This window comes from Hypomesus nipponensis, chromosome 10 (assembly GCF_054491055.1).
Source record: "Hypomesus nipponensis isolate SF chromosome 10, ASM5449105v1, whole genome shotgun sequence".
NCBI classification, from domain to species: Eukaryota; Metazoa; Chordata; class Actinopteri; order Osmeriformes; family Osmeridae; genus Hypomesus; species Hypomesus nipponensis.
In genome coordinates this window covers 11,183,441-11,204,975 of record NC_140370.1, presented here as the reverse complement: position 1 = coordinate 11,204,975, position 21,535 = coordinate 11,183,441, and the positions used below count along the sequence as shown (strand labels likewise).

The window sequence follows — 21,535 nt, the reverse complement described above, 5'->3', positions numbered from 1 at the left end:
TCATTCATTGAGGTGAGGATTTTAATCCTGAAACAAATCTAGACCCTGTGAGTGTGTGTTTGTGTGTGTGTGTGTGTGTCTAAACCTCATCTCACACACATTAAGACATGGCCGACTGCGCAGTAAAGACACCCCACTGCCACTCCCACATGGAAGAGCAGACAGGATTAGCCAGCTCTATAAGAACACTAATCTGGTGACAAAACCTCTCAATAATGTCCCACTGAGAAAGAGAGAGGCGGAGAGACAAGGAGAAGGATTCAATTTAAGCTGTCCCTCTAAGTTTCATATATGGAGAGGGCAAAAAGATACAGGCAGAAAGAAAGAATGAGAGAGAGAGAGAGGCACATGTCTGCTTTTTGGCCTGTAGGACTGGTATGTTCCCCATGAATCAACACACAGTGTATTAGTGGGCCACAGGATCTGCTGTGTGCAGGTGGAGTGAGAGAGGCATTCACGCTGTAAAAGCTACTTTTCAGTACGAAACAAAATGTGCTTCTCGAGGGTACCAACATTCATAAAAAGATTCATGAAAATATCTTGGCAATAGTCTGATTTAGAGTCCCTCTATTTGTGCTGGTTCCTTGATGCTCAAACCAAACACCCATATTTACATACACACAGACACACACACAGACACACACACAGAGAGCTATCCAAATCTGTGCCTTACACAGTTAACAGGATCAGCTCTGCAAAATGACTGTCCTACCATATCTCAGCCCTGCACCCATACCCCCTAAAGGCTATGAGTGTGTGTGAGGTTGTACGTGTGTGTGAGTACAGAGTATTTTCTCTCTCTGTACAGACTCATATTTTTATATATACAGTGGTGATCCTATGCTCTAATGCTATGCTAATTGTAATATTTTAATGGAAGAGCACTTTGGCCAGAACCACTGGAGCAGGTATTGACATAAAGCATCCTAAGGCACTGTGCTGGATGCTGAGCCTGAGTCTGGGGCTGGCTAACTGCACCACTGTGCTGGATGCTGAGCCTGAGTCTGGGGCTGGCTAACTGCACCACTGTGCTGGATGCTGAGCCTGAGTCTGGGGCTGGCTAACTGCACCACTGTGCTGAATGCTGAGCCTGAGTCTGGGGCTGGCTAACTGCACCACTGTGCTGAATGCTGAGCCTGAGTCTGGGGCTGGCTAACTGCACCACTGTGCTGAATGCTGAGCCTGAGTCTGGGGCTGGCTAACTGCACCACTGTGCTGGATGCTGAGCCTGAGTCTGGGGCTGGCTAACTGCACCACTGTGCTGAATGCTGAGCCTGAGTCTGGGGCTGGCTAACTGCACCACTGTGCTGAATGCTGAGCCTGAGTCTGGGGCTGGCTAACTGCACCACTGTGCTGAATGCTGAGCTTGAGTCTGGGGCTGGCTAACTGCACCACTGTGCTGAATGCTGAGCCTGAGTCTGGGGCTGGCTAACTGCACCACTGTGCTGAATGCTGAGCCTGAGTCTGGGGCTGGCTAACTGCACCACTGTGCTTGATGCTGAGCCTGAGTCTGGGGCTGGCTAACTGCACCACTGTGCTGAATGCTGAGCCTGAGTCTGGCTAACTGCACCACTGTGCTGTCTGTTTCATCTCACTTCAGCGTAAAGCAGCGTCTCTTTCTCCCCTCCCTCACTCTTTCTCTCTTGCACACTCTCCTTCAGACAGATCCGGCTCATTAAACATCATCAGCATACTGCCTGCTGTGTGAGTGTGGATGTGTGTGGATGTGTGTGTGCACCCGTAATATATGCGCTTCTCGTTAGTATGGGAAAACATTGACGTTTTGCAAAGATCCCAGATCATGTTTTCCTCTAGTTTATGTATCAAAGGCTTCCTCCAATCAGTTCTTCAGTGTGTTTGTTTGTGCCTGCATGTTTGTGTGTCTATGTGTGTGTTCTGAAGACAGATGTTTGCTGATTAGACGAGTTCTGACTGCCAGCTCAGCTGCCCGATTCACCTCAGACAAAAAATTGACGAAACACAGGCTCTCATGGGGACAGCTTCCTCCTTCTCTCAAACACACACACACAAACCACACACTCTGCAACAGAATGGTGTGTGATTGTGAAGGCAACTCTCCAGCAGGGTTTTCCTCAGGCTGTTTATTCCTACTGTTTTGTGCAGGAGACCTTCCTCTGCTGGCACACACACACACACACACACACACACACACATCTGTCTGAGCACACTGCTCAGGCTACCTGGCACCACCCTCTCTTCTCTGCCATCGGACCAAAACTGTCTGTAGGCCTGCTCCTGACACAGCGTGAATTTAGGGCATTGATACAAATCCACGCATCTTTCAACATCAACATTTCAAGTTTCTATTTTACAATGTACAGTCTAAATACAGTAAAAAAGAGCATAAATTAATTAATTCCTTCGTATAGTGAAATGTGTTTGAAAATGCTAACATCACAGATAAGCTGCTGCTGATCTATATCCCTAGGCAGAGCTAAATAAAACGAGACCATTTATACAATGTTAGCATGTTCATGTAGTTTAAGCTCAGACGCACTGTACAATCTGAGAATGATACATTCACCTGGATTCCTCCCTCTTTCAGAATTGTATCTTTGCATATTTAAAATATTCAAAGGCTGACAGATCAGGTCATTAAACACTGTCTCGCTCGCGCATACACACGCACATGCGCACGCACACGCACGCACACACAAGGTTTCAGTCATGCATGAGTATTACACTCCTTCTGCTTCAACAGAAGTAAAAACAGCCCTTTAAGAAAAAAGACGTGAGACCAACCAAAAAACTGCATCTACTGTACTGTGACATCCTGGAGTTCTCGAGTGCTCATGGGAGATGTAGTTCTTCTTGTAATAATGACTGAATGGGATAATGAGCAGGATACGAGGAGGTCTGAAGGACACCAGGACTTTGGTAGCCATATGTCACAAAATAGGCTACCTCTGAACAATACAGTGAATTTCTGTAAGAGCTTAATATTTCAGCAAGCAGGAAGAATAATGACTAAAATGGCATTGACCGTTGGACATTCAGAATAGTCAATTAAGAAACAGACTATACAGCAATGACAAAAAAATTCACATTAAAGTCACACGGACGCCACAGAAACGAATGTAGTTCTTTAGTTCTGTCCAGCAGCTTGTGCTGTCTGTGTCCACCACCTCATGTCTGACGGTGGATAAAAGTGCGTTGCTTCCATCCTCCTCTTCTCCGTCTCTCTCCTGTCTGTTCTGTGGCTCCTTTTGCTTCCTTCACTAGAAGTCTTAAGTGTGTGTGTGTGTGTGTGTGCACCAGGCTCACACTGGAACCATCCCGTCCTGCACTTGTTGCATCTGGGACAGCATTTCCTGTTGCAAACTAGCCAGAATCAAGTCCTGGTGTGATGCTGTCAGGATTCCTGCCCTGGCCATGTCCCTGGTGAGATGAGAAACAGGAAACAAATATGTACATTTGGGGATCAGAAAGAAGAAAGAAAATCCCCTTTGCTGGAGACGCTGGTGTTGTGAAGGTGTGATCTTTAGAGGATGTACTCACTGGTGTGTGAGGCCCAGCAGGCTGTCTGGCCTGCTGTATCCTGCTGCTGCCAGACTCTCCCAATACCTCTCCATGCCAATAGCCTGCAGCCACTCCAACACTGACCACTCCGCCACACACACCTCCGGAAGCACGGACACACACACCTCAGAGCCCACGGGCCCCAGCAGAGTAGGAATGGGTCTGCAGAGAGATGGGGAGAGAAAAAACGACTGCTTAGACCCTGTGTAGAGCTGAGGGTGAGTGTGTGTGGATGTGTGTGTGTGTGTGGATGTGTGTGTATGTGTGTGTGTGTGTGCGAGTGTGTGTGCGCACCTCTCAGAGCCTGTCCGTCTCAGAGTCCCTGGGTTGCGTATGAGTTTGTCCAGCATGTTGAGGATCTGGCTGAAGCTAGGCCTCTCTGATCTCTCCCTCTGCCAGCAGTCTAACATGAGCTGGTGCAGGCACACTGGGCAGTCCATAGGGGGCGGCAGACGGTAGCCCTCTTCAATCGCTTTGATCACCTGAAGAGAGAGAGCGACAAGGAGAGAGAGAGACAGAGAGAGAGAAAGAGAGACGGAGAGAAAGAGAGAGAGAAGAAGAAGAAGTAAACAGAGAACAAAACAGAGACAGAGAGAGGAGAAAATAGGTTAAAAGAGTGGTAAAAACTGTAAGTGGTATTCAGGAAACATCTTCATGTTTTGAACAGGTCATTTCATGGTGACACTGGTCCCCTAGTTGTGCTTACGTCCTGGTTGTTCATGTCCCAGTAGGGCCTCTCTCCATAGGACACCACCTCCCACATGACGATGCCGTAGCTCCATATGTCACTGGCTGGGCTGAACTTCCTGTAGGCGATGGCTTCTGGAGCAGTCCATCTGATGGGGATCTTCCCCCCCGGAGAATGGTAGGTCCCAGTCAGCTCCTGCAACAGCCGGAACAACAGATTCGATTACAAACGCTGTATTTGGAAGTTATCAATGCTATTAGAGCTTTAGTAGGAGATTATAATAACTAGTGTGTGTTTCTGCCTCTGTGTGTGTGTGTGTCGTACCCGTGTGGTGTATGCAGCCTCCGGGTCGTCCTCCAGGACTCTGGACAAGCCGAAGTCAGACACCTTACACACCAGGTTGCTGTTGACCAGGATGTTGCGTGCTGCCAGGTCTCTGTGAACGTAGCCCATGTCTGACAGGTACTTCATGCCCGAGGCGATGCCACGCAGCATGCCCACCAGCTGGATCACAGTGAACTGGCCGTCATGTTTCTGGAGGGGGCACACAGGAGGCAGGGCTGATGACCATGAAAAAACTCACAAAGACACGACACTCCTCACCTCAACACACAAACTTGTTATCAGAACACACACAAACACACTCACCCTAAGGAAGCAATCAAGAGATCCATTCTCCATGTACTCTGTGATGATCATCACTGGTTTGCCTAGAGAAGGAAGACACAAACTTAATGTAGGTAAACTTTAAACAACATGTAAGCATCAGCAAATTGGCTTATGAAGGCCACAGAGAAATGTCAGATCATTCACAATTTTTCAGATCTGTCAGACTCACATCGAGTGACCACTCCCTCCAGCCTGATGATGTTTGGGTGGTCAAACTGTCCCATGATGCTGGCCTCAGACAGGAAGTCCCGCCTCTGTTTGTCAGAGTAGCCCGCCTTCAGACTCTTGATGGCCACGTAGATCTCCCTCTTCCCCTGGAGACGCAGACGACCACTGCACACCTCCCCAAACTCTCCTACACACACACATACACACAGTCAGTACAATGGCAGTTTGTGTGTGTGAGTGTGTGTGTGTTAATGTGTGTGTTAGGCTTCTTACCCATGCCAATGACTCGCTCTATGTGGATGTTAGAGGCATCAATCTCCTTGGCAAACTCATGGACAGCCAGGTTAGGATCCTCATAGGTAAACGGGTCTATGTAGATCTTCACTCCTAGGGAGACAAGAGGAGGATAAAGATGTGTGTGTTTATGTTTGTGTCTGTATGTATGTATGTGTATCTGTGTGTGTATGCATGTGTGTGTATGTGTGTGTGCAGTAGTGTACCTGGGTTGAGGTGTTTTTCCTCTTCTGAGTCCTGCTTGGCTTTGCTGTACTTACTCCTCCTTTAAGAAAACAGTAGAGGGTAAGGAGTTGAATAAGATCTAAATGATGGATTTGTCCCTTTTAAATATTATTTAGTAATTGTTTGTGTGGGTTATATTTACTTCCACTGTAACTGGAGGGAGGGGAGGAGGGAAGGAGGGAGGGAGGGAGGGGAAGAGGGAGGGGAAGAGGGAGGGGAAGAGGGAGGGAGGGAGGGAGGGAGGGAGGGAGGGAGGGAGGGAGGGAGGGAGGGAGGGAGGGAGGGAGGGAGGGAGGGAGGGAGGGAGGGAGGGAGGGAGGGAGGGAGGGAGGGAGGGAGGGAGGGAGGGAGGGAGGGAGGGAGGGGAAGGACTGAGGGCCTCGGGATGTTGAGGATGATATGAAAGGTGTGTCATGTTACAAAACCTGTCGGAACACAACATAGTGTGTATGTGTGCGTGTGTAGGCCAGGGTTATTGGGATACAGGAACTACACTGTTGTTGTAGACACGACTGATAAATCAGGCACAAGGGGATTATCACAGTCTCCACTCTAATCCCCCATGAAAGCTCCAGGTGACACACACATCACTTTACAGAGTGGTGTGTGTACTCGTTGATGTGTTTGTGAGTGTGTGTGTGTGTGTGTTTGTGCGTACCTGCGGCCAATGATGAAGACTGTAGAAGAGATCAGCAGTACAATTCCAACCCCGCTGATTGACAGCAGCAGGAGGGCGGGGTTAACTCCCTCTCCAATCAGAGGGAAAGGATCTAACAGGGGGAGGAGAACACAGGCTTAGAACTAGGAAGTTTTTTGGAACCACAAACCAGTTTGATGGACAACCAAAGAGCTGAAACAACAACATCATAAGGGACCCAAAGATAGTTTTAAGTGTGACAAGGAGGGTAGAAAACGTGAAACTACTAGGATGTACAGCACAGTAGAGTAGACTGGGTACCTGAGTTAGTTGAGAACTCAAACGGAGCGCTGAACTCTCCGTATCCGGCTGCCGTCCGAGCGCGCACATGAAACACGTACACGGTGAGAGTGTTGAGGCCCGTGATGTCAGCAGTGCGAGACAGCGTCCTCATGATGCGATAGGACCTCTCTTTCTGATCCTGAGAGGGGGAGGGAGGCCTGAGTCAGTGCCTGATGAGAAAAGTTCTCAAAAACACAAAACTATATTTCCCAGCAGCCACTTCACCTTCTCGTAGTACTTGACTTCATACTCCAGGATGACCCCGTTGGGTCGGTCTGGCTGTTGCCAGAACAATGTCAAACTGTGCCTGGTGACGTCACTGGCTTGGACGGACGTGATAAGTGAAGGAGCTGAGTGGAAGAGAAGAGAGGTGAAAAGAGAAGAGGTTGGGTATCACAGCAGAATATGTCAACACACCATTCCAGATCAGATTGTTTCCCCTTGGGTCCGTGTTTGATGTTACTGACACACCGCCCCACTATCCCTAAGCCTTGACCTAGATCACACCTCCTCATCACTTCCTGTCCTTTTCTCTTCATCATTGTCTCTGCTGCTTTTGTGTTGTTCTTCTCAGCGCTGCCTGAGAAGACCTTTCTTGGCAGACCATGTTGTTTAATAAGTCATGTGACCAGGGCCATACAAACTACTCTTAGACAGTTGAAATGAGACGTCTTGTTATGTTTTTGCAGAGCTCCTCCAACAGACTTTCTCATACATGCTGAGGAAACTGATACTTTCACACACACGCACACACACACACACACAGGACAGATGCAAACAGCACTGCACACATCATCACCTACTCCTAATCTGATGATCCTCACATCTCTTTCATGTTTCTGCCCCACCTATGAAGCTGGTCATAAGATCTATGACACTGTGTGTGAGTGTGTGTGTGTGTGAGTGCGCGCGCTCGTCTATGTGGCGCTGACCCACTTAGAGGCCACAAGCATTGTTTGTTGCAGGAGTAAACACATTACTCAGGTATTCTGTTGAAGTAGGAACATGCACACAAACACACTCTGACACTCACCAGCCTGGTTTGTGGTGACAGTCACAGACACGCTCTTGGCCGCCCCTGCGCTGTGGGGCTGGGAGACCCCGTTGCGTGCGTGTATAGTGAAGGTGTAGCGCGTGTGCGACCTGAGCTCGCTCACACACACTCTACTGGTCCTCAGGTCCATCTGCTGGGGCAAGAAGACAACATCCGGACCACAGGGCAGGCAGAACTGGAGCCCAACACCTGGAGACACAGATCCAGAAGGTTCTCCAGCCTCTTCTGAGCCAGGTTGGACTACAGATCCCAGAGGGGACTGGCCTCCAGGTCCAGTCCACGAGCCCAAAGGTTCAGTCAGAGTGTGGTTGCCACTAGGACTCCCGGTTTGACTCTCACTGCCACAGATCAGGCAGTCCACGCTGTATCTGATGTCAGTTCTCCCTCCCAGCCAGCGAGGGGCGCTCCACTCCAGAACCACAGAGGTCTCGTTGACCACAGAGATCAGCTGCTGTGGGGCCGAAGGGGGTTCTGGGAGACAGTGGGGGTAAATCAAGATTGTTAGCTGAGGTTGAAAAGGTTAGCTATTCAGAGTTGAAAAAACAGGGATACATTGTGAGTGGTGGAACATTAGTAATGTTCCATTTCATACTCCAAACATGATTTGGGGATGTTTTACTCTGTGGCATGTGTGTTATCAGTATTTCAATGTGTCGTTATGGGAGAAAGAGAATGTTTGTGTGATTCACATTTTCTCAGGCTGCAAAAACCATGAGCTGTATATAGGCATAATTAAGTTTATGGCAAACAGAAGGTTCCAGTCATCTATGTGTGTGCGCGTGGGAGAGCTAGAGAGAGGGAGAGAGGGAGAGGACACAAAGAGGACAGCAAGAGAGAGAGATATCAGAGATAGCTATGCAGCCAGTGTCAGCATATTAAAGTTGTCACCCATAGAGAACATGACTGGCATCTTAGTCATAGGGCACTGGGTCAAAAAACAGAGCCAGCATTGAGGTGTGGATGCTTGTGTGCACTTACGTGTGCAGGGCATGGATGCAGGGTCTGTGTCTGAGCGGTAGTGACCTGGCTGGCAGTCACAGATTGTGGCAGCCTCCATGAGAGACTGGCTGTGGGGAGGGCACTTAGAACACCCCCCCTCTGAGGACACCCCTCGGTAGAAACCCACTTCACATGCTAGAGAGAGAGAGAGAGAGAGAGAGAGAGAGAGAGAGAGAGAGAGAGAGAGAGAGAGAGAGAGAGAGAGAGAGAGAGACGTTCTTCCGTTTACATTCAACACAAATAGCTGCTAATGATGAATGCACCGACATGAAATCAACGCTAAAATTGCACTGAGAGACATGTCTCTATGGCACACCCTTTTATCACTGATTTCTTTCAAGGATGCCTTTCTTTTTAATGAGGTTCTCATCTCTCCACGTTTGACAGTCCTCCCATTTCTGATAATCCCTCGTTTTCATCTTCCCTCCATTCCCGTTTCCAAGGGTGATGAAGTCATCCCACAGGGAGGGGAAGAGGAATGCAGGAATGACAGAGCTCTGTGTGTGTGTGTGTGTGTTTGTGTGTGCGTGTTTGTGTGTGTGTGTTTGTCAGAGTGGTTTATGACACCCTCATCAGAAGAGGAAGTCTTGTCTGTAATTTACACACACAGACCATTCCATCCCATCTGTACAAGCAGCGATGGGATCTCTCACACACTCCGGCTCTCCCTCCCAATCACCCTCTCCAACCCTCTGTTATTATTATATTTTCTTCTCTCACACTTCCTCCTCATCACATGCCATCTCTCCTTCGTGTGAAAGACAAAGGAATGCTTTGAAGCTTGCTCGTCGTTTTTATAGCTCTATTTATCGATACTGGGTCAAAGATAGACAAGCAACACACACTGAACACGCGTGCACACACACACGCGCGCACACACACACACATACAGGGCCACTGAGTTATGGCTGTGTTTATATCGATTTTTGCCTTCAGGTTTAAAGAGGGTTTGAGTTGATGTTTTGCTCATCCTTGCCCTCCTCGGTGACTACTTGTGTTGGTGGAGGAGCCAGACAGTTCAGTGTTCCATCCTCACCCCACACCAGTATGGGCTTACAGGGAGGGAGAGAGAGAGGGGCACAGACTGAAAGAGAGAAGTATTCCATCTCTGATCTACAGAGGATTTCTTTGACAGGCAGGAGAGGGTTAATTACAGAGCCAGGGGGTAACTAAGCATGCACACACACACACGCACACACACACACACACACACACACACAAACACAATGGCCTGAGCAGCTTTTGTCCCCAGCCGTCTCTTGTTCCCCGGTACAGAGGGTAAATTGAAGGCAGCAGAGAACGTTTGAAGCCAGAGTCAGTCTTTAGCTGCCTCTCTACTACGTCTCTCATCATTGTCTATCTCTCTCATATCTTTTTGTGATCTCCCTCTCTTCTGTGCTGTGATGGTTTGAAGAAGAGGGAGCGTTGACCTGAAATAATAGTTCATAAGAGAGTCATTAACCCTACACAAACCCTGCACAGCACAGGGCCAGATTAGTGCTGACACCACCATCAAATCTCACACACATCACCGTGTGTGTGTGTGTTTAAGTTAATAACAGGTTGGGTGTATCATGTGTCAATTTGATTGACAGCTCTACGGTCATCCATCAGGGCCTGCAAGACAGGGACCCTGCCCCTCAATAACAACCTGGTGTGTGTGAATAGCAGAGCCAGAGAGAGAGAGAGAGAGAGCCAGAGAGAGAGAGAGAGCAAGAGAGAGAGCCAGAGAGAGACAGAGAGAGAGCCAGAGAGAGAGAGCCAGAGAGAGAGAGCGAGAGACAGAGAGAGCGAGAGAGAGAGAGAAAAGAGTGAGGGAGAGGACACAGAGGACAGTAAGCACCCCCATACATACATCTACTTGGAGGGTAGCCCAGGAATGTCCAGTGTCTGCCAGGAGAAGCAGGGGGGGGCATTGGGATGGCAAACAGGGGTGGACATGAGGAGGAGGGAGAGGATGGGAGAGGAGGGGAGGCGGAGAGGTTAGGAGGAGGGGAGGGAGGAGGAGAAGGCGGAGGAGAGGTAGTGGGGGGCGGCAGGTGACAGAGAAAGGGAAACAGTTATGAAGCTGCGTCTGATGTCTGTGGAACCCCAACCACGCAGGCCTCGCATTCCTGCATTCTACGTGTGTGTGTGTGTGTGTGTGTGTGTGTGGTGGAAGCGGGGGTGGGGTGGGGGTGGGGGTGGGGTCTATTGTGTCCTTCTCTCCCAGGTCTAACATCAGTAAGCAGTTGCCAGCCAGCCTTTGCAGCCAGACTAGCTCGAAGCTATTTGGCAGTGCAACAAGCCTCCTTCCATCTCCCATCAAACTACTTTGACTGAAGCATGGAGCTTAACTACTCTCACCCTCTCCCATCTGCGCCCCCCCCCCCCTTCCTCTCCCTTTCTTGCCTCATCCTCCTTTCTTTTCTCTCTCCTCCTGCCTTCTATCTATCCAGGAAAGAGGGGTGGAGGGGTTATTGTTGCAGCAAGCTTTTGACATGCTAATGGTTTCCCTGTTACTTTAATAGCTCTCCAATACACACGTTCTCCTTCCCACTGAGGCGTTCTGTCCTCCAATGCAAGCCTCCGCTGGCAACAGAGCTTTCTCAATCAAAGAAGAAAAACCCAAAACACTTTCTGCACCGATGGCACAACCTCTTGATAAGGCTCTGGGTTAAATCTAGAACAATGAACAGACTGAGGTACGAACCCCCCTTCAACCACATTCCTCCAGGCTAAAAGGACAAGACCCTCACTTGACGTCCCTCCCTCCCTCCCTCCCTCCCTCCCTCCCTCCCTCCCTCCCTCCCTCCCTCCCTCCCTCCCTCCCTCCCTCCCTCCCTCCCTCCCTCCCTCCCTCCCTCCCTCCCTCCCTCCCTCCCTCCCTCCCTCCCTCCCTCCCTCCCTCCATCAATCACCAGGACAGGTGTCACATCGGGGCCTCTCCTCCTCTCTGCCCAGGAGAGAGAGAGGACGGCCCATAACAGTGGGTCAAGGAGAAAAAACAAACACGGGCACACTCATTCTCTTAGCTTGATTTGCAATGTGCCTCATTTGCATCTGAGGTGCATGAACAACATATGTAAATGATGGAGCTGATAGCAATCAAAGGGCACCTTTCTGGTGTGTTTAGTCTCTCTGTTCCCTTATCTGCTCTCTTTATCTTCCCCTCTCCTCCCCTTCTACTCCTTCAGCCGTTCCTTCATCCCCCTCTCTCTGCTTGCTTGGGCTCTTTCTCTCATTCATTCCCTCACTCACTGCCTCTAGCCCCTGTCTATAATCAGGCACACAAACACAGAATAATTATTCAAACTGAGCATCCCCTTGTTTTAGAGACAGAAGGAAACGGAACACACATATCCATGTGAGCACTCTCACACGCGTCCAAATATAATGAGCACAGTCTCATATCTGATGATAATTACCCTGGCTGACAATAATATTCCAAACAGAGCCGTTTCATTATCTCTCACCACTCCCTCCCCCTCTCTGTCCACTCTTTCTCCTCTCTTTACCTCTCCTCCTCTCCATTCTCTCTCTCTTCTCCTCTCCATTCTCTCTCTCCTCCTCTCCATTCTCTCTCTCCTCCTCTCCATTCTCTCTCTCTCCTCCTCTCCATTCTCTCTCTTCTCCTCTCTTTACCTCTCCTCCTCTCCATTCTCTCTCTCTCCTCTCCCTGCATCTGATCCCCTCACATTCCCATATTGTTCTGTGTATGGCCTATTGGTCTGCAGGTGCAGAGAAGGTAAACTCAAACCTGAAATCTCTTTAAACGCCCAGACACTAAAATTACCTCCCTCCCACAGTCACAACAGAATGCCAAATTAGAGCCTCCAGAGTCGCAACAGATGAACAGTGTGGTAGAAAATTCTTGCTGGACTGTGTAGATTGAACATAGTCGAAGATGGCAGTTTCAACTGAACACAGTCCTACACCAGCCCTGAAACCAAACAGACAAAACCAGTAGATCCTCTTTCTCTTCTCAGTCCGGCTGTGTCATTCACATTGAGACATTGAAAGTCTCTCTCTTGTCTCTCCTCTCCTCCACTGTTGTCTCTCCGTCCCTCGCTCGTTTCCGTATGTCTCAGTCGCATCGCAGCTGTCAAACTTTTGACGGCTTCATCAACCTCGGTCGTGACCCTGCTCTGCGCAGCTTAACGGGAGGTGTGTGTGGGTGTGTGAGTCATTGTGTGTGTATGTGTTTGAACGCAGGAGTGTGTGTGCCTGTCAAAGTTTTGGACGGCTTCATCAACCTCGGTCGTGACCCTGCTTTCTGCAGCTTAACTGGGTGACTCTGTGAGTGTGTGGTGTGTGTGTGTGTGTCAGAGTTTTTGACGGCTTTATCAACCCCAGTCTTGACCCAGGCCATAACAGGGGGAAGGGGGGGGGGAAGTTGGGTAGATAGGCTCCCTTTCCACCCAGTGACATAGCAACAATAGTGTTGGTGGTGGTGAGGGGGGGGTTCTCATTGATGCCTTCTGCCGTCAATGGCTTTTCCACAGACCCCTCCCCCCATTCATAGACTAATCCTGCCTTCCTCCTCCCCTCCCCTCCCCTCCCCTCCTATCCACCTCCTCTCCGTCTAACATTGAAGATAAACCACTGCACCCCTCCCAACCCATCTCTCAGCACTGTTTTTGTGTGTGTGTGTGTGTGTGTGTTGTGGTATGTAGACAAGAGTCCGGGCACGCGAGGCTGGGAGAAGGAGACACCTTTCGACCTCCTTCATGAGAAAGGAGGAGCGGGGGGGTTCAAACTCACTTCTCCCTCCCTCTATCTTCCTCTCCGTCGCCCTTTCCGCAATCTCCCCACTCCCTCACTATGAATTTCTCTCTTTCCCACTCATCTGCTAACATCTCACCCTCTCTGTCTAACCCTTTCTCCCTCCATCTCTCTCATTGGTCTTCCTGTGGCACATGAATCCTCACAGAGTAGTCACCAGTCACAGTGAAACACTGTGGCAGCTTGTGGACTCCGGAAGCTTCTTGAGAGGGTTTAGAACACCCTTGTCTTGGCGTCTGATTCATCCCTGCTATGAAGAGGGGCCCAGAGAGATAGCACTCGACATCTGCTGGGGGAGGCAGAGTCAAGGGTCCCTCCTAAATCGTGTTGAAGAGAAACGTCTTTGAGACGTCAGGGACTACCATCCCACAAACACCCTTTCATCTCCACATTCAAAAGAGAAAAGAGAGAGAGGGATGGAGACGAAAGACAACTTGGTGTCTGTCACATAAAACATTTTCCGAACCACCGGTTTTCCTTCCAAACACACACACACACACACACACACACACTGATACTGTACAACTGTGTTTGTTATGCAATTGGGACAGGCATCGTAAATAATACTAGACACTATGCAGTATTTCACTGACCCTCAATACAGTGTGTGTGTGTGTGTGTGTGTGTGTGTGTGATTGAGTAAAGGGAGTAACGGCCTTGTAAAACTTCTTTCATGATAGCCTGTTGCTCCAAGACTCTTTTTTCCTTCTCTTCTCCCCTCCTGCACACGACATCCAAACCACCAACACTCATGTTAGAGCCACGGCTTAACCAAGACCTCATATAGAGAACAATTACTCACCACCAAACATAGCCTGTGGGTTGGATAAAATGCTATATAAAGTCATACAAAGAATGTCAATTCTGCTTGCAGCTTCCATCATTTGAAATTCCCCCAAAATGCAGATCTCCCAACTGACTAGCAGTCTCACTTTACACTCAGTTAGTATGAAAAAGGAGAAACCAACACGGCCTACCTTGACAGGCTCCACCTTTCTCTTCGTATCCAGGGTCACAAGCACACCCACCAATAGGAACCAGCCATTCTCCGTCGGCGCCGCAATACATCTTAGGCTCTTCCCTCTCCTCGGATTGGTTCACACACGACCCCCTGACCTCCACCAGAGAGGAGGTGTCGGCCCCAGTGACGGTATCCGGGAAAGTTGCCAGGTTCCGGACGGTGAGTGGACAGGTCTTATAGAAGACCCGGACAGAGACCAGGGCGATGCAGGCGCCCACGTCCTGGAAGGCCAGGTAGAAGCCCTTCCTGGTGGTGACCTTGACGTCACGCACCTCCGTGTTCAGCTTCATGACGCGGTCGCCCACGTCCACCTGGTGACAGAAGGGCAGTCTTGAGGTTAGCTACTGAGAGAGGAGAGCATGTGACTTACTCTCTACACAGCATAGCCAGCCTCACAGGCTCTCTAAACATTGTTTTTAACCTTTGAAGAGAAACTCAATAAGTGGGAGATTGAGGGTAGAGGCCAGAAAGACTGACAGAGATAACTAGAGATACTGACAGAGATAACTAGAGATACTGACAGAGATAACTAGAGAGACTGACAGAGATAACTAGAGAGACTGACAGAGATAGCTAGAAAGACTGACAGAGATAACTAGAGAGACTGACAGAGATAACTAGAGAGGCTGACAGAGATAGCTAGAAAGGCTGACAGAGATAACTAGAGGCTGACAGAGATAAGTAGAGAGACTGATTGAGATAACTAGAGAGGCTGACAGAGATAACTAGAGAGGCTGACAGAGATAGCTAGAGAGCCTGACAGAGATAACTAGAGGCTGACAGAGATAGCTAAAGAGGCTGACAGAGATAGCTAAATAGGTTGTGGTAAGACCTGTGTAAAACTCTCGTCAGCAGCCACTGTGTCTATCTTCGTGAAGCTGCTTTCTCTGATGTAGTCCTGCTTGGCATCATTGGACTCGTGGGAGTACAGGTTAAATGTTTCCTGGGTGACAAGAAGAAAACAGACAAAACAATGTTCAATTGCGATGTAAACACCGAATGAGTTTTCATGGTTGTGTGCCTATTCTATGACAGTGAATAGCCAGTAACTGGCTGGACTGAGCAGTTCCAGCAGGAAGCTCCGGAGGTACCTTGCAGGTGCCGGTGACCCCAGGCAGGCTGTTGCAGTCCCGGAGGGTGAACTTGACCTCCACATAGACCCTCTGGGCTCCAGACCTGGGGATCCAGTCCGTCCTCAACCAGTTGTTCTGACTGGGTTCTAACACGTTGCACACCTGGTAGGTTCTGATTGGAACGTTCTTCTCATCCATGATACTGACCTCCTCCCACTGACAATGCACACACACACACACACATCCACACACCCACACACACACGCATCCACACACACAGTTAGAGATGAATATGTCAACATCATGTCAGTGATTACACAGCCCCCTTAGTTCTTTGACACAACTGACAAAGAGACTTGGACTGTGACCTTCCAAATAGCTGCATTGGCCCAAGCAAGCTTAATTGGCATTTTATTACTGCCAAATTATAATCGGCCTTCCATCACCCCACTGATGAGAGCTGTGTTTTTGTGTGAGAGTGTGTGTGTGTGTTTGTGTGTGTGTGTGTGCACGTGTTTGGCAGAGGTTCTAAAAGCCCTTATGGGGCATGGTGCCTTGACTGCCTTCTTTTCTTCTCTTGTTTGGAGTCTTTATAACCAGACAAAAATCACAGCTGTCGGGAAAAATAAAGCATTACACTCAACCCAACTGCGCATAGATGAAGTGTGAGAGTGTGTGTGTGTATTTGCTTGTGTGTGGAAAGGGATGAATATAGTGAATGTGTGTGTGTGTAATGAAAGGCTCAGTGCGTGAGGACCAGGACCTTGTCAATCATGTGGTGTGAGAGAGAAAGAGAGCATGGTGACTGCAGAAGGAAGAGTCAAGTTCACCAGGAACTGTTAAACCAACAAAGAGGTAGGGAGGTGGAGGGTGGGGGGATGGTGGGAAAGAGGAGGGGGAGGAAAAAGAGGAAGGGGGAGATTTCAGCCAGATCCTTCCGACTACATATCTGAGCTAAACACCATCACCCAGTCATGTCTTAGCTTGGCCATCATCAGGGGAGGAGAAAGGCAGAACTCACCCCTCCCTCTGTGGGGCTGGCTAGCCACTTCAGCTCTCCAGGGACGGTCCTTGTGTCTAGTAGCGTCACTGAAATACACGTATTCACACAGGTGAGACGGGTCACATAAGGAGAGAAACAGCAGGACCGTCTCTCCGTTTAAGTTATGTTTGACAATCGCCCAGGTTTAACGATTATTTTGGTGTGATTAAGTTGTAGATGTTGCAGCCGGATATAGATGCACAGAATATTTAAAGGATGCCTGAAATGTTACATTCAATGCTTAATGTAGGCTAATTGGTGCACACGTTTTTTTTTTATAACAGACGATTGCTTTAACAAACAGATACATACTATCTTATTAAAGTGTAAAGGTTAGCTTGAACAATTTAAAGAGCACGCAACAAAATGATCGTCAGTGACCAACATGCTCAAGACCATCCAGGGGACAACGCTCTGGGGGGCGCTGGAAAGGGAAGGAGAAGGACATTCCACTAAATCCCAAAATTCAGCATTTTCACAATGCGAACGCGAGTCACAATAACATTGTTTTGTTTCACATGTGACTAAATAGCGTACTGTTCTCATGACGTGTTCCCCTATGCAGATACGGAGCAAATTCAAAAGCAGCTGAAGTCGCTGAGCCCCCCCCCCCCGCCCCCCCCTCCCAAGACATCTACAGACTCCTACCTTCGTTTGGAGGGTAAATCCGTGAGGTAGAAACAGCACTTAAAATCCAGAATGACAAATACGACAATCGTAATAAATTCGTTGCCGCCATCTGTGCGTTATTGAAGTATGTGTGTAATCCGTTTGCTCCGCGCACGGGCTGTAGAAGCTTCATCCCGAAGGGAAAAGTGTGTGTGTGAGTAATTGAGTGTGAAAAAGCGCTGCGATGCTGCTGGCGCGGGGCGGTCTTTCCCACTCTGACGCATGCCTCGCCATACCCACAATTATCAAACAGGTAAGCATGTTGGTATAAAAACCTTTTGTAAAAACATTGTAGAGTCGAGGTTTGTGCCATAATGTTAATACGTTTTCAAAAAGTTTATTCATATACTATGAATTAATTAAGTTATTCCCTGTTCACGTTGCCTAGTATTATCCTATGGCATAACACTAACCGGAGTTAGGAGTGACTTTATGACAGTATCATGACTAGACTATCGAACAGACATCAAGTGTGACATTAATCATACGTGATTCATTTTGGGTTATATGACATCATTTAAGCAAATCAATAGCAACGAAGTTACTATGAGTGAAATCACAGCCTGTGGTCACGAGTGTATAACATGTCAAAGTTTAAGTGGTTGGGATAAAAAGATACGCGATTGTACAGCCCAGATGAACCTACAAAAACGGACTTAGTAATGATTAAAATGTTGTCAATCATTTTCTATATACAAGGAAGGACAACACTTGAATGAGAAAGGATTGGAGGGTAAAAGAAAGGGGCAGACACCAAAGCACAACAGCGTCCTCTGTTGGCGCCCCAGCCAGGAGGAACTACAACTAGACGTCTAAAGATGGAAAGTATTCAGAGCAACACAAGCTATCATCCTAACTGATCTTTTATTGGTAAATACACACATCTAATAATCCCCTTCAGGGTAGCAATCTCTTAAGAGACACAGCTACTGAGGGGATGGAACAAGGAAAAGTAATCAGGACCTCCAAAAAGGATGAAGATGATTTGGAGGGAGATGGGGAGGTGAAACAAAATGGAGGAGAGAAGAGTATTTAGAGGCAGGGTTAGAGACTTGTCCGCCCACGCCCGTGACACTGGTGAGCAATGGTACAAAGCTCATTCTTGAGTGAGCTCTGTAAACAGATGATTCTTTTTTTTATAGTTTGCTGCTCTTGAGTTATGTACATGGCTGCTGCTTGTGTTCACCAACACTGAGAAAATGTAAATAGTGTTTTTGCTGTGGTCTAAATGTATAGGACTGATCTTGTGTCGGGCGGGGCCCTGTGGGTAGTGTGTGTGTGTGTTTGTGTGGGTCTGGGTGTGTGTTTGTGCTTCCGTCTCCATCTCGCTTTGTGTCGCTTCAGTTGCTACGTTCTAACCATCCCGTCCCCCATAATGCACCATAATGGACCCAGGAAGAGCATCTGGCGCTTTGAGAGTGTAAAACCATCGCCTCGCTTCGACCTGCCACTCATGCCCTTGCCTCCATAATACCGTTTTCACGTTGTCATTCTCCTCCAATCCCACGACAGACTGCGCAATCACAAAGACCCAATTAGCCAAAAGGGGATGGCGACTTCGCCCCGAGAGCACGAACCAATCGCATGGCCCGATGGAGGACGAGGACCTATCGAGCGGCGGCGCAGGTGGGAGGGGTCTCGCCGCGGGGCAGCGGTGACAGGGTGACATGGTTGGAGCGTTGGCTGTTGTTTCTGGTCATTTGTGTCAGGAGAGTTTTGATTGATGACCGTCGGGATGCCTGTCCTTTTCTCCCTTGAGGTTCCCATGTCTGCAGGGACAACACACAACCCCCCCCCCCCCCCCCCCGCTCCCCTACCCTCGGCCCCCTGGCCCACAAACCCACATATACCTAGTTACACACACAAACACTCACCGGATCACACGCAAGCTCACACACACACACACACACACACACACACACTGGTTTTGTTCCTGTTCGGGGCCCCAGATGGCTCCTGCCCACACATCTGCATTGTGTTCAAAATAGTGAACCTCTCTGAGTGTGTGTGAGCAGAAGATAGAAAGAGAGGGAGAGGGCAGAATGGCCATGGTGAGGAGGGGGAGTGGTGGGGTGCAACCTGCCAGCTAGTCTCGTTTCATAATGGAGTCTAATATAAGGTGTAGTGGAGTGTGTGTGTGTGTTAAGACTTGGCCTCGGGGTTGGTAGGTGTGTGTGGGTGTGCTGAGACAGATGAACAAAGCGAGAGAAGAGACTTTTAGATATTTCGAAAGCTCCACCCTCTCAGCCAAGACTGGATCCTCAGAGAACAACAGAAGATTTTCTGTGGAGCATCCTGCAGGCAGTGTCTGGGCGATTTGGGCAGGCACCATGCTAAACACTCTTCTACTGACGTTCTCTATACTGTATCTGCTATTTTGTACGTGTGTGTGTGCTTGTGTGTCTGGGCCTTATATAGAATCAGAACCTTATTAGCATGTTGGAGGCGTATCCTCTCTCAGCGCTCGCCGTTGCAGCTGTCCCTCCACGGAACCAAGAAAGTGTGTTTCTGTGTGTGTGGGTGTGTGTATGTGTGACAGTGAGTGTGATACGGTTCACTAAGCGCACACAAGAACAAGAGAACAGCAGGTGTCATCAATAAAAAACAGGAGGAGGCAAAAAGTGTGTGCGTGTGTGTGTGTGTGCGCCTATATGTGTGTGGTTCCATTAGTTTGCTCACTTTGATGCTGGAAGAATAAAGCCTGGAGCCTTGCCTGTCCGTCTCTTCTTCCTGTCTTGCTCGGGTTTTCTGGGTGTCTTAGAAGGAGAAGAAAACGTCAAGTTTTCATGTACTGTTTGTATACTGTATACCAGTTGTACACACAGGTTGTGTGTGTGTGCAAGAGAGAGTGTGTGCGTTAGCGTAAACATTGTGTCTCGGCAAAACAGTGTTTTCTTAAAACCCATCTGTTCCTCTTGTGTGTAAACCTTCTCAGAGCTACACTAGGACAGTGCACTAAGACAGTGCACTACACTAAGACAGTGAGACAGAAAGAGAGAGCGTGAGGGAGAGATACCTCTGCTGGGAGAGAGGGGGCACGAAGGAGAGAGAGGAAGAGAGATTCCGATGTGGCCTTGATTCCATTTGTCAGTCAACAAAGTCATGATGACACCCTGGGGTCACCTTCTGACCCACAAGACTCCATCCCCACTTTCCCCTGAGTGTGTGTCTGTGACAGAGAGAAAGAGAGATTGTGTGTATGAATATGTGAAAGTTAATGTGTGTGTGTGTGCCCTTATCTTCCCTCCCCTGAGGAGCCCATCCTGTTTCCCCTTCAGCAGGGCGACCTGGCAGGGAGATACCATGACCTTGTCTCTACGGGGGGAGATAAGAGTCCACCCTAAAAATACTCCCCTCTGAGACGCCCCCCCCCCCTCTCTCCATGGCCCATCCTGGGGGTCTCCACCACCATGGCTGATACAGAGAGAGTGCGACCAGACTGAAACACCTCCAGGCACTGCTAAATGTCAGTGTGTCCTGCGCCTTCTTTCTCTTCCCTCGTTCCCTTCATCCTCAACCTCCCGTGTCCACACTCGGTTTTCTAACTTTCAGTGTCACCTAAATGACTAATTCCTTTTTTTCCTCCTACCCTCTTCTGTGTGCAACGTCTAACCTACACTCTCATCTTGACTGTCTCCTTAGTGTTCTCCCACTCTCTCTCTCTCTCTCTCTCTCTCTCTCTCTCTCTCTCTCTCTCTCTCTCCCTCCCTCCCTCCCTCCCTCTCTCTGTCTTCCTTGGAAACATTGGCAGATGGGATGTGGGTGGAGAGGAAGAATCTAGGTTGTAGTGGGCTCACTTCTATCAAACAACTAACTGCAGTTCCTCTCTAATACCTTCACTTTTACTTCAGACAGGGATCCAACATGTCATAGGAGCCTGGGCACGCCATTGGCTGCGGCCATGGCAACGTTCACTTTATGTGTTCTGTACGTGCCCTGGGATGGAACTGTGACACATGGTCTTGTTCGGGCACCATCAACGCATGGCTGTTTTCTCATTACCATCGGCCTCTGTCCATGTCGCCTGTGCCGTTTCATTAAGGGTTATTAGGTTACTAGCGTCTTTTCTTTGGGGGGCAAAGACTGGGGTAGGGGGGTCCCTTTACTTCTGTTGGTCCAAACCCACACAGGAGAATACAATTGGGTAGATGTGTGTGTTTGTGTGAGGGACCTTTCCTTCTGTTGGCCCGAACCCACGCAGGTGACCTAAGGGGTCTAGGTGTGGGTGGACAGCTCAATGGGGACTCCCTCCTTGCCTCGCCCCCTCCCCCTGCCTCCTTCCATCCACCATTGTGGTGCCAGAGTGAGGGAGAGAGGCCCTAGGGGAGTCCAATGTGACCAAACAACTAA

The 21,535-nt window shown here is 49.0% G+C and overlaps 1 protein-coding gene across 1 annotated transcript; it reads right to left on the bottom strand.

Annotated features, from left to right (window-relative positions):
• Positions 1-2,097: 2,097 nt before the first annotated feature.
• LOC146271691 (ephrin type-A receptor 4-like) lies at positions 2,098-17,277 on the bottom strand. The gene is made up of 19 exons (XM_084706889.1): positions 17,165-17,277; positions 16,496-16,563; positions 15,493-15,690; positions 15,234-15,344; positions 14,358-14,712; positions 8,596-8,751; positions 7,597-8,088; positions 6,789-6,913; positions 6,543-6,702; positions 6,243-6,354; positions 5,566-5,624; positions 5,339-5,452; positions 5,067-5,252; positions 4,877-4,938; positions 4,553-4,762; positions 4,247-4,423; positions 3,835-4,022; positions 3,520-3,702; positions 2,098-3,399 (listed from the first exon to the last, which is right to left on the bottom strand). Exons 1-19 carry the CDS (start codon positions 17,253-17,255, stop codon positions 3,282-3,284), a joined length of 3,165 nt encoding a protein of 1,054 aa, XP_084563015.1. The 5' UTR covers positions 17,256-17,277; the 3' UTR covers positions 2,098-3,281.
• Positions 17,278-21,535: the final 4,258 nt, after the last annotated feature.

Excerpts from the sequence above, each read along its gene's own strand:
- LOC146271691 (XM_084706889.1), bottom strand. The coding sequence starts at position 17,255 with ATGGCGGCAACGAATTTATTACGATTGTCGTATTTGTCATTCTGGATT. Across the intron at positions 5,253-5,338 it reads AGAGCGAGTCATTGGCATGG|GAGAGTTTGGGGAGGTGTGC; the intron begins GTAAGAAGCCTA and ends GTGTGTGTGTAG. Across the intron at positions 4,023-4,246 it reads GGGACATGAACAACCAGGAC|GTGATCAAAGCGATTGAAGA; the intron begins GTAAGCACAACT and ends CTCTCTCTTCAG.